At 36.1% G+C, this 13561-nt stretch overlaps 1 protein-coding gene across 5 annotated transcripts in view; it reads right to left on the bottom strand.

Moving 5' to 3' along the window:
- PHKB (phosphorylase kinase regulatory subunit beta) overlaps positions 1-13561 on the bottom strand; it is a 255172-nt gene that overhangs the window by 134163 nt on the left and 107448 nt on the right. For all 5 annotated transcript variants that reach the window (XM_058708055.1, XM_058708056.1, XM_058708054.1 and 2 more), the window contains one exon: positions 8706-8821. In XM_058708055.1, the coding sequence (XP_058564038.1) occupies positions 8706-8821 (116 nt within the window). The remainder of the gene's footprint in view (positions 1-8705; positions 8822-13561) is intronic.

The following is a 13561-nucleotide window of genomic DNA, read 5'->3' as shown; positions in this document are numbered from 1 at the left end:
GGCACAGACATATTAGAACCCCAAAATATACTGATACAAATGTGCCCACTTTATTTTTAATAGCTCAAAGGCATTTCAGTGGAAGAATGATAGTCTTTTTAACAAACACAAATGATTCTGGAACAACTGGACATTCTTAGATAAAAAAAGAAAAAAGAGCTTCAACCTTAGTCTCATCGAACCTTATAGATTATTAACTTAAAATGGATCGTGAACTTAAATATAAGACATAAAATTATACAACTCTTGGAAAACAAGTTGTTGGAGAAAATCTTAAGGATCAAGGGTCAGGCAAGGAGTTATCAGACTATACCAATGTACAACCCATAAAAGGAAAACTTGATAAGTTGAATTTTGTTAAAATTAAAAATTTTTGCTCTGTGAGAGACTCTGTTAAGAGGATGCAAAGACACGATATACATTGGGAGAATATATTTGCAAAACACTTATCTGACAAAGGACTAGTATCTGGAATTACATTAAAAACTATCAAGAAATCTGGGTGCCTGGGTGGCTCAGTCGGTTGTGTCAGACTTCAACTCAGATCATGATCTCACAGTTAGTCAGTTTGAGCCCTGCGTTGGGCTCTGTGCTGACAACTCAGATCCTGGACCCTGCTTTGGATTCTGTGTCTCCCTCTCTCTTTGCCCCTCCCCAGCTCTATCTCTCTCAAAAATAAAGAAACATGAAAAAAATTTAAAAAGCAAAACTATCAAGAAATCAATATTAAAAAAACAACCCAAGCAGAAAATGAACAAAAAACCTGAATGAAGAGACATGTCACTGAAGAGAATCTACAGATGGCAAATAAGCACACGAAAAGATCCAACATCATTATCCACTAGGAAATGCAAATTAAAGCCACAAGGAGATAGCACTATAAACCAATCTGAGTAACTAAAATAAAAAATAGTGATAACACCAAATGCTGGCAAAGATGCAAACAAATTGTATCATTTATACATTGCTGGTAGGAAAGTAAAATAGGACTCTGAAAAAAGTCTTACAGTTTCTTTGAAATCTAAATACGCAACTACCTACCGTCTGTATTATTGGGCATTCATCCTAGAAAACCAAAATCTTTTGTTCACACAAAAACCTGTAGAGAATCTTTCTGTTGTAGCTGCCTGCTTGTACCTTAGGTGCTATATCTAAAGTGTGACCTTGTCTAACCCAAGGTCACAATGATTTACAACTATGTTTTCTTCTAACAGTTTTACAGTTTTATCTCTTACATATAGGTCTTTGATCCATTTCCAATTAATTTTTGTATATGGTGTGAAGTAGGGATCCAAATTCACTCTTTTGCATGCAGATACCCAGTTGCCCCATCACCATTTGTTGAAAAGACTAGTGAATTGTCTGCACCTTCATCAAAATCAACTGACCACAAATATATGGATTTATTTCTGAACGGTCAATTCTATTCTATTGATCTCTATATCCGTTCTTAAGCCATCATCACATTATTTAATTATTATAGCATATTATTGTATATATAATAAGCATAGTACAGTAGTAAACTTTGAAAATGAAAAGTGTGAGCCGACTTTGTTATTTCTCAAGATGGCTTTAGCTGTTCTGGGTTCCTTGCATTTCCACATGAATTTTAGGATCAGTTTGTCAATTTCTGCAAAAAGACAGTTGGATTTTGGTATAGATTACACAGAATACAGCATATCTTTCCATTTTTGTATGTTGTCTTTCATTTCTTTCAACATTTTTTTTGTAGTTTTCAACGTACAAGCTTTATATTTCTTACATTAACTCCTACTTCTAAAATTAGGACACATACTAAAGTCCCAAGAGATTAAATGTAAGTAGCTTTCAAATGCATCCTCACTCTGTCTTTGGTGAAATCTCTGTTCCCTACTGGAATCTATGCTGACCACTTTACCCCGGTTTTCAAGAACAAATGAGCCAATAATCTGGGTTTAAGGTACTGTCCTACTGACTCAAATCTGCAGTCTAGCATTTCACACAGGTTAAACAAATTTACATAACATTGCACATGGTACTGCTAGTATACTCAAGACAAGGAGAGTGGTCTCTTTTCATATCCAAGACATTTTAGAGCAATGACAAGACCTGGAACCTAAAGGGATTAAGTCCAAGTAAAGTATATGTGGTGGTTTATGTACAAACACACGCATCTAACCTAGTAAAACCAGAAAACTTCCCCCTACACTGTGAGGTATGTGTTATTAAGATTGTTTTTTTCCCAATGTAACTTTCTTTCCCAATGTAACTGGTTAAATAATTGGACTTAATTGAAATTCACAAGTATGTTAATTTACTATTCAATGCTTATTTAAATCAAGTTATTCAGATATTCAAACATACTCCTAATGTGATTTACATTTTACTGGCAAATATAATACATTATGTTGTAAGAATTAAAAATACTTTACTGGCGTAAGACACTCAGAAAATTAAGTTATTCTATGATTAGCAATTGAATATATTAATATTAGGGGACTATTATCAATAGAACGTACACCAATTTGATTCTTGCAAGGTGTTACCTCAACATTCATTTAAAAGAACTAAAAGCTACATTTCTTGAGATATAGCTTGTAACAATGTGATTTGTTACATAAATCAAGTTTTACTAGACAAAGGATGGGTTTGGACAAAGTGATTTATAACTCACTATGGAATCCAAAAAATGAACTGGTAAGCATGGGAACTAAATTCAGTCTCCTGCTTATTAACACTATGTTTTAACTCCCTGAGTTACCCAATCATACTGAAAGAACAAGGACTTTACACTACTATGGTTTTAATGGATGTTCATGAATTGTTCAGTGTGGTAAAAATTCATAAAATGAAGCAAAACAGATCGATAGTTGCTTGTATCATAACTCAATGACTAGAAAATGATGTAAAAAATAACTTAAAAAGACTAAGTAGTTACTTTAAATAACAGTGTATGGGAAAAAATGGTCACTAAAGGCATCTTAAATGGAGTAAAGTATCGTTATGATGGTTACTTATTTGATATTTTAATGATAACTTTCTTTATTGGAAAAGCCAAGAGAATAGAACATAAAACCATTAAAAAATAAAAAGCTTGAAAAATCACATTTAAATTCCTTGCTTCTAAGGTCTTCTTCATACTGCAAATACAAGATTTCACAAAGTGAAAAAAGGTAATTATGCTGTTAAATGTAAAGTTCTATTTAGGAGTCAACCTTTCAAAAACTTATCTTTCCATTTGGGTATATATCTGCATTACTAAGTTATTAAATACAGGTTTCCTTTTTGCTTCCCAGTAACCAAAACAGTTCAAAGTTAGGTTTGAGATTAAATTCTTATTTTATAGAAGACTCCTTTCTTCTCCAAAACAAAGAGTTTTGGTTTAGTTTAAAGATAGCCCTGAGGAATAGGAATATCCTTACATAAATGAAGAGGGGGAAATATTAAGATTAAAATACCTAAATTAAACTTGGAGCGGTTGAGAAGACTACTTGGATACTTAACTCCAGGGGCTAAGAAGACTTATGCTACATTAAATATGTACCAAGATTATATTTGGAGGAAAATGCAATTAAATCAAAAAATAGGATTTTTAAGTGTATAGGAACTTACTAGAAGACTTAGAGATTGAACAGAAGAAGAGAGAATTATCTGATATAGTTCTAACCCCACTAGTAGCAACTGAAAGGAGCATGTTGCTTGAGGAAAGTAGGGTCAACAGTAAAACCAGAAGAAATGGGAACAGTTCCTTAGGAAACATTTTAAGAGAATCACTATAAGCTTAGGGCAATAGGTCCTTTTACTAAAGCCCTGAAAAGGGTAGTTTCTGCTAGAATGACATTCAGATAAATGTAATGAAATCACTTTTTACAAAAGAAACTTCTGGGATTTATCTAAGAAATACAAAATAATTAAGGAACTTGAACTAAAAGAGATAGATACCAGCAAACCTGGGACTGAAAAGGGCAGATTGGGAAGGGACGGACCAAAGCATTGAGCTAAATCAAACTTTAATGATTAAAGATATCTTTAAAACTTATCAAAATTTCACCAAGTTTGCACACCTATGTTATTTCAAACTTTAGAAAACTTTTTAAGACTTTAAATTACAACATGATCCAGTAGAAACAACTTTCATTTGAAGGCCAACCACCTGGAATCCAGTTCTAGCTGTACCACACAGTGATTTGCACTATTTAAGGTACATGGGAGGAGAATCACAAAACCTTCTAAACTTTAGCTTCCTCCCATAAAAGACAGTAATATGTTCCCTGTGTGGACTAAATAAAAAACATACTATAACTGTACAGAGACACAGATTGCAATGGTTAAAGAACACCTGAGTATGGATGCTGAAGAGGGAGCCTCTGACCTCAGAATACTATGTGAATGTGTAGTGAGGGCCCAGAGGTGGTAATCTTTTTTGCACAAGGTGTAGCTTAGAAGGGATGTGTGCAGTGTGGCAAGGAAAGGAAGAAACATTTCTCAAGCCAGTCACTTTGGCCAAGGCCTTGGTGAGCACCGGAACTAGTGAGATTGTGCTCTTTCTCTGATTCCTGCCAAGGAGACTGAATGGCCTAGAGATGAAGAGAGGCAAAGAAAGTCAGAAGACAGAGAAGTATGAGTTCTTATAGCAAGAATTATCGTATACTATTTCAGGATGTCTGAAATTATGGAACAGCTTAATGATATAAAAAGGATATTGTATTAAGTAGTAAAAAACACATACAACTAGGAAGAGATATTTCTGGGATGTCTCAGCAACAAGAGACAGAGTCCCAGGTTAGTAGCAGCTCTACATTCCACTACCCACGTGTAAGCAGAGGCTACCAGTCTCCTACCACCACTGCCATCACTGAGTCCATGAGTGCCATGAGGCTCAATTCTGCGATTTTACAATAGACTCTTTTGGCACCAGACATGACAACACCCAAAACACACATGTGGAGACCTGAGTACAGTAATGTTTGGGGGAAAAGAAAAACGCTTAAAGTTCTTTTCTGGGGAATTGTAAAGTGATACACCATAGAAAAGTAGGAGAGCAATGTTAAATGTGTAAAACCCATCATCCAAATCCAAATGGCAAACTTCATTTCCCATCCATTTGAATAAAACAAACATGCCACAAATTAAGATTGATTTTGCAAGCAAAAGATAGCAAAGAACATTACATAATGATCTTCTGAGCCTTGAAATAAAATCCTTAATGATTCAATTTAAAGGTTGGCACTTCAATTACACATGTTGGAGTTTCTGGGTTTTTTCACTGGGGACATTCCAATACCCTCACTTTCTAGGGGTAATGTTAACTTTAACTCAAGGTACTTTCTGAGTTTACATTTTTTTTTTTTTGTAAACAGAAAATCCCAAACTCTAAATATTTTATACTGAAAATGTCACTGGGTTCACATTGGAATATACAAAATAGTTAACAAAAAAGCAGAGAAGGGGGCTGATAAATCATAAATACTGTAAAGGTACATTTTAAAATATCATCTTTTCTAATTAGATCCACTTTTTCTTACAATTTGAATGATAATCTGGAGTGTTAAGAACTTAATTTGAATGATAGCTGAAATATAACTTTCTATTTATTTTCCTATTTTTAGTATTTTCCAGAATTTGTTTAATGTCTGAACTGAACTTTCCCACAAATCATTTCTCTACTTCACTGACTTCTTTTCTGATTGCTAGTATTCTGCTCTATACTTCAAAATGCCTCATATAAATCATAAAACTTATAGAAAAATGTGTGTACATTACTTTCCCAGAGTTAATAGGAAAAACCTCTTTGTTTCAATATTTGTTATTAACATATTCTGAAATGTGTGAGTACACCTGCATTCTAGTGCTTACTTCTGCTAGGTATTCAAATTATTTGTATATATTAACTTAATCATTATAGCAACTTCATAAAGTAGAAACTATTATTGTCTTCATTTTGTAGAGAAGGAAACTGAGGCATAGGGATAGTATACAGCTAATGACCCGGACCCAATTTTTAGTTTACTAAGTATCTTATATCAGCTTAATTTTTGTGTGTGTGATTAGTCCTTGTATTCAAAAAAGTATATCCTCTTAATCAGTGTTTCCTACACTGTTTCTCTAGTTCATTTAAGTCTCACTGACCTAAACTGACCTATAGCTGATAACCATTAAGCTCTTAATAAGTTTTTTAGTGTGAATTGGATTGAGCTAATTAATTGAACTATACTTTTCTTTTTTTAATTCCAGTATAATTAACACAGTGTTATATTAGTTTAAGGTGCACAATATAATGACTCAATTATATACATTAGTCAGTGCTGATTAAGATATGTATACTCTTGGGGCATCTGACTGGCTCAGTCAGTAAAGGATGTGACTCTTAGAGTCATAAATTCAAGGCCCACATTGGGCATGAGGCCTACTTAAAAAATAAATTTTAAAGGTATGTGTATTCTTAATTCTCTTTATTTGACCCATCCCCCCAGCCACCACTCCTCTAGCAACCACCAGTTTGTTCTCTGCATTTAAGAGTTGGTTTTTTGTTTTTCTCTTTTTCTCTTTGTTTTGTTTTGTAAATTCCATATATGAGTGATATCATATGGAATTTGTCTTTCTCTGACTTATTTCACTTAGCATGATACCTTCTGGGTCCATCCATGTTGTTGTGGATGGGAATATCTCATTCTTTTTTATGGCTGAATAACATCCCTATATATGTGTGTGTGTGTGTGTGTGTGTGTGTGTGTGTGTGCGCGCGCACACACACACACACACAGAGCACATCATCTTTATTTATTCCTCTATCAATGGGCATTTGGGGTTTACATATCTTTACAAATTAGTGTTTTCATTTTCTTTGGGTAAATACTCAATAGTGGAGTTACTGGATCATATAGTAATTCTATTTTTAATTTTTTGAGGAACTCTATACTATTCTCCACAGAGGCTATACCAATTTGCATTCCCACCAACAGTACACAAGGATTCCTTTTTCTCCACATCTTTGTCAACGCTTGTGGTTTATGTTTTTTATTTTAGCTATTCTGAAAGATGTAGAATGATATCTTATTGTGCTTTCAATTACCATTTCCCTGATAATTAGTGATGTTGACTATCTTATCATGTGACTGTTGGCCACATGTATGTCTTCTTTGAAAAACGTCTATTCTGGTCCTCTGCCCATTTTTAAATCAAATTCTTTGTTTCTTTGGTGTTAAACTGTATAAGTTATTTATATATTTTGGATATTAACCCCTCATCAGACATGCCATTTGCAAATATCTTCTCCCATTCAGTACACTGCCTTTTTGTTGGTGGTTTCCTTCACTGGGCAAAACCTTTTTATTTTGGTGTAGTCCCAATAGTTTAACTTTGTTTTTGTTTCCCTTACCTCTAGAGACATATCTAGAAAAATGTTTCTATGGCTAATGTCAAAAAAAACACTGTCCAGTTTTCCTTCCAGGACTCTTAGAGTTTCAGGCCTCACCATTTAGGTTTTTAATCCATTTTGAGATTATTTTTGTGTATTATGTAAGAAACTGATCCAGTTTCATTCTTTTCCAATGTGGCTTTCCATTTTTTCCAGTACCATTCGCATAACATTGTATATCCTTTCCCCCTCTGATGCAGGTTAATTGACCATATAAGTATGAATTTATTTCTGAGCTCTGTGTTCTGTTCCATTGATCTTTGTGTCTATTTCTGTGTCACTAGTATGCTGTTTTGGTTTTACAGCATTGTAGTATATCTTTAAATATGAAATTGTGATACCACCAGCTTTGTTCTTCTTTCTCAATATTTGGAGTATTTTGTAATTCCATAAAATTTTAGGATTATTTGTTTTAGTTCTGTGAAAAATGTCACTGGAATTTTGATAGGAATTACATCTGTAATTGTATCTGTAGATTTCTATGAGTAATACGGACATTATAACAATATTGGTTCTTCTAATCCATGAACATAGAATATCTTTCCTTTTTTTGTATGATTTTTAATTTTTTTCATCAGTGTTTTATACTTTTTGGAGTACAGGTCTTTCACTTCCTTGGTTAAGTTTATTCCTAGGTATTTTATTTATGGTGCAATTGAGCTATACTTCTCAGTTAAAAGATAACCTACCAGGCAAAAAATTTGGATATCTGAAAGGTACAGTCAGTTACTAAAGCTATTTCTCTCACCATAAGGAGTAAAGGAAATTAATACACCACTAACATCAGTCATCAGTTATCACTGTTTATCAAGCCCACTAAACCAGAACTCAAGATGTTGATCACACCACCTACAGAAAAAAAAACGTTAAGTTTTATATGAAAGGTGTGAGTATCTGATTAGGATAAAAAAAAAATCAGCTCTACAGTATGGAAGGGAATTTTACATGAAATGTGTATACATTTGGTGTTTGACAATCCTAATATATTTGATCTTTCAAATGGCATCATTTCAAAAAGGAAAAAGAAAGATTTGGTTTAGCAGAAAGGCCAAGACTTGGATTGGAGGCTGATATGCATATACTGACATCATGAGAGGTTGGGAAAGATACCGTACTTTTTCTTGGACCTGTTTATGGGCACTGAGAGTAATTTCTTGCTTTAATTTTAAGTGAATTTTATCTGTTACCATATATAGAAAAATAAGAGATGAAAAGACAAATAATACAGTTGCAATCTAGTACTTTGATTTTTATTCAAATTCTACACATTTAAATAACAAAAAAAAACACACTCAAATCAGCAAATTACCTTGAATGTAGTTCTGTGCTGCCATTATTATATTTGCTACCTCTTTCCCAGACACCAAAGTCAGGTACACGGTAAACTCTTTCTACACAAAATACCAGGTTTTGAATAAAAGATACCTAAAAGAAAAGAAAAGAAACATAAGGTCACATGGAGTAACAGGCTCTTTAGATACTGATAAGAATATTAGATACCATTTGAAATCCAATTAGACACTTGCCTACCAACACTCTTTTAACACGTTCAGGGGAGTTGTGGGAAGATGGTGGCGTAGGAGGACACTGGGCTCATCTCACATAGATTCCACCCACATATGCCTAAATAACCCAGAAAACTGCCAGAATTCTAGCAGAGCAGACTCTCCGGAGCCAAGCATAGACAAGAGGCCCATGGAAGAGGTTATGTGGACAGAGAGGTGATGCAGACTACAAGGATTGGCAGGAGGGAGCCAGAGCGGGAGAGGGGCAGCCTGCCTAGCAAGGTAGAGCCCCTGAAGTCTGGACTGCAAAAGCTAAGGAGCCAGACTCCATGAGTTCTGACAGCCAGCAGGACTTAATATCTGGAATGTTTAAAGGCAACAGCTTTGCTCTCAGAGAGCAGGGAAGGAGAGAGGACACCAGGAGGGAGAGTTGTTGAGCCCTGGAAAGACAGAGCCCAGCGGGGGGACAAAGGCACTGGCAAGCACCATTTCTCTCTCCCATCCCCCAGCCAAAATTCCAAAGGGAACCAGTTCCCATCACTGAATTTCCTTGCACCGCACAAATACCCAATGCTTTGCTCCTGTGATTCCATCCCTCCCAAGGGTCTGCCTCCCTCCTGGTGCAGCAGGGCCCCTCCCACAGTGGACCAGCGAAGTCAAAGCAAGCTGAGTCTGTCCCTCCTGCCCCTGTGCACCTTGAGGATCCATCCCTGCTGATACGTCCTTGGTCAGATCCCACAGAAGGAGCACCACAAGCCTGGCAGTGTGCAAGCAGCCCAGACAGGGGCCACACTAGTCCAAAGTGAGCCATACCCCTGGGAGAGGGGAAGGTAAGGTACACACCAGTCTGACTGTGGCCCAGTGGTGGGCTAGGGGCAGACATCTAGTCTGAGTGTGGCCCCGCCCACCAACACAAGTTTTTCCAGACACCACAAGGGAAGTGCCCTGCAGTTTGGAGCTACCGCAGGGCCTAGTCAAAATATCGAAATGGAAGAATTCTCCTCAAAAGAAACTCCAGAAGTAGCCACAGCTAACAAATTAAACCGATTTAAGCAATATAACGGAAAAAGAATTTAGAATAATAGTCATAAAATTAATCGCTGGTGTTGAAAAAAGCATAGAGGACAGCAGAGAATCTACTGCTACAGAGATCAAGGGACTAAAAAATAGTCACGAGGAATTAAACAATGCTATAAATGAGTTGCAAAATAAAATGGGGGCGGCCATAGAACAGATTGAAGAGGCAGAGGAGAGAATAGGTGAATTACAAGATAAAATTACGGAAAAAGAGGAAGCTGAGAAAAAGAGAAAGCTGAGAAAAAGAGATAAAAAAAAATCCAGAGGTATGAGGGGAGAATTAGAGAACTAAGTGATGCAATCAAAAGGAACAATATCTGTATCATAGGAATTCCACAAGAAGAAGACAGAGAGAAATGGGCTGAAGGTGTACTTGAACAAATCATAGCTGAGACCTTCCCTGATCTGGGGAAGGAAACAGAAATCCAAGAGGTACAGAGAACGCCCTTCAATGTAACTTGAATCGATCTTCTGCAGGACATATCACAGTGAAACTGACAAAAAAACAAGGATAAAGAGAATTCTGAAAGCAGCTAGGGATAAACAGGCCCTAACATACTAAGGTAGATAAAAAGGGCAGTAGCAGACCTATCTGCTGAAACTTGGCAGGCCAGAAAGGAATGGCAGGAAAACTTCAATGTGATGAACAGAAAAAATATGCACCCGAGAATCCTTTATCCAGCAAGTCTGTCATTTAGAATAGAAGGAGAGATAAAGGTCTTCCCAAACAAACAAAAAATGAAGGAATTCGTCACCACTAAACCAGCCTTACAAGAGATCCTAAGGGGGATTCTTTGAGTGAAATGTTGCAAGGACCACAAAGGACCAGAGACATCACTACAAGCATGAAACCTACAGACATCACAATGACTCTAAACCCATATCTTTCCGTAACACTGAACGTAAATGGACTAAATGCTCCAGCGAAAAGACATAGGGTGTCAAAATGGATAAAAAAACAAGACCCACCTATTTGCTGTCTACAAGAGACTCCTTTTAGACCTGAGGACACCTTTAGATTGAAAGTGAAGGGATGGAGAACCATCTATCATGCTACTGGAAGTCAAAAGAAAGCTGGAGTAGCCATACTTATATCAGACAAACTAGACTTTACATTAAAAGCTGTAACAAGAGATGAAGAAGGGCATTATAAATAATCACAGGGTCTATCCATCAGGAAGAGCTAACAATTATAAATGTCTATGCACCGAATACGGGAGCCCGCAAATATATAAAACAATTAATCACAAACATAAGCAACCTTATTGATAAGAATGTGGTAATTGCAGGGGACTTTAACACTCCACTTACAACAATGGATAGACCATCTAGACACAGGATCAATAAAGAAACAAGGGCCCTGAATGATACATTGGATCAGATGGACTTGACAGACATATTTAGAACTCTGTATGCCAAAGCAACAGAATATACTTTCTTCTTGAGTGCACGTGGAACATTCTCCAAGATAGATCACATACTTGGTCACAAAACAGCCCTTCATAAGTATACAAGAATTGAGATCCTACCATGCACACTTTCAGACCACAATGCTATGAAGCTTGAAATCAACCACAGAGAAAAGTCTGGAAAACCTCCAAAAGCATGGAGGTTAAAAAACACCCTACTAAAGAATGAATGGGTCAACCAGGCAATTAGAGAAGAAATTGAAAAATATATGGAAAGAAATGAAAATGAAAATACAACAGTCCAAAACCTTTGGGATGTAACGAAGGCAGCCCTGAGAGGAAAATACATTGCAGTCCAGGCCTATCTCAAGACAAAGAAAAATCCCAAATACAGAATCTAACAGCACACCTAAAGAAATAGAAGCAGAACAAGAAAGACACCCCAAACCCAGCAGAAGAAGAGAAATAATAAAGATCAGAGCAGAAATAAACAATATAGAATCTAAAAGAACTATAGAGCAGATCAATGAAACCAAGAGTTGGCTTTTTGAAAAAATAAACAAAATTGATAAACCTCTAGGCAGGCTCCTCCAAAGGAAAAGGGAGATGACTCAAATTGATAAAATCATGAATGAAAATGGAATTATTACAACCAATCCCTCAGAAATACAAGCAATTATCAGGGAATACTATAAAAAATTATATGCCAATAAACTGGACAACCTGGAAGAAATGGACAAATTGCTAAGCACCCACGCACTTCCTAAACTCAAACAGGAAGAAATAGAAAACTTGAACACACCCATAACCAGCGAAGAAATTAAATCAGTTATCAAAAATCTCCCAACAAATAAGAGTCCAGGACCAGATGGCTTCCCAGGGGAACTCTACCAGACATTTAAAGCAGATATAATACCTATCCTTCTCAAGCTGTTCCAAAAAATAGGAAGGGAAGGAAAACTTCCAGACTCATTCTATGAATCCAGCATTCCTTTGATTCCCAAACCAGACAGAGACCCAGCAAAAAAAGAGAACTACAGGCCAATGTCCCTGATGAATATAGATGCAAATATTCTCAATAAAATACTAGCAAATCGAATTCAACAGCATATAAAAAGAATTATTCACCAGGATCAAGTGGGATTCATTCCTGGGATGCAGGGCTGGTTCAACATTTGCAAATCAATGTGATAAATCACATTAATAAAAGAAAAGATAAGAACCATATGACCCTGTCAATCGATGCAGAAAAAGCATTTGACAAAATTCAGCATCCTTTCTTAATAAAAACCCTCAAGAGAGTCGGGATAGAAGGAACATACTTAAACATCATAAAAGCCATTTACAAAAAAGCCCACAGCTAATATCATCCTCAATGGGGAAAAACTGAGAGCTTTTTCCCTGAGATCAGGAACACGATAGGGATATCCAGTTTCACCGCTGTGGTTGAACATAGTGTTGGAAGTGCTAGCTAGCATCAGCAGACAACAAAAGGAAATCAAAGGCATCAAAATTGGCAAAGATGAAGTCAAGCTTTCAATTTTTGCAGATGACATGATATTATACATGGAAAGCCCGACAGACTCCACCAAAAGTCTACTAGAACTGATACATGAATTCAGCAAAGTCGCAGGATACAAAATCAATATAGAGAAATCAATTGCATTCTTATACACTAATAATGAAGCAACAGAAAGACAAATAAAGAAACTGATCCCATTCACAATTGCATCAAGAAGCATAAAATACCTGGGAATAAACCTAACCAAAGATGCATAAGATCTCTATGCTGAAAACTATAGAAAGCTTATGAAGGAAATTGAAGAAGATATAAAGAAATGGAAAAACATTCCGTGCTCATGGATTGGAAGAATAAATACTGTTAAAATGTCAATACTATCCGAAGCAATCTACACATTCAATGCAATTCCAATCAAAATTGCACTAGCATTCTTCTCGAAACTAGAACAAGCAATCCTAATATCTGTATGGAACCACAAAAGGCCCTGAATAGCCAAAGGAATTTTGAAGAAGAAGACCAAAGCAGGAGGCATCACAATCCCAGACTTTAACCTCTACTACAAAGCTGTCATCATCACGACAGCATGGTATTGGCACAAAAACAGACACATAGACCAATGGAATAGAATACAAATCCCAGAATTGACCCACAA

This window comes from Neofelis nebulosa, chromosome 17 (genome assembly GCF_028018385.1).
Source record: "Neofelis nebulosa isolate mNeoNeb1 chromosome 17, mNeoNeb1.pri, whole genome shotgun sequence".
NCBI classification, from domain to species: Eukaryota; Metazoa; Chordata; class Mammalia; order Carnivora; family Felidae; genus Neofelis; species Neofelis nebulosa.
The sequence above is the reverse complement of the archived record's forward strand: the minus strand, read 5'-3'. Positions and strand labels throughout refer to the sequence as shown.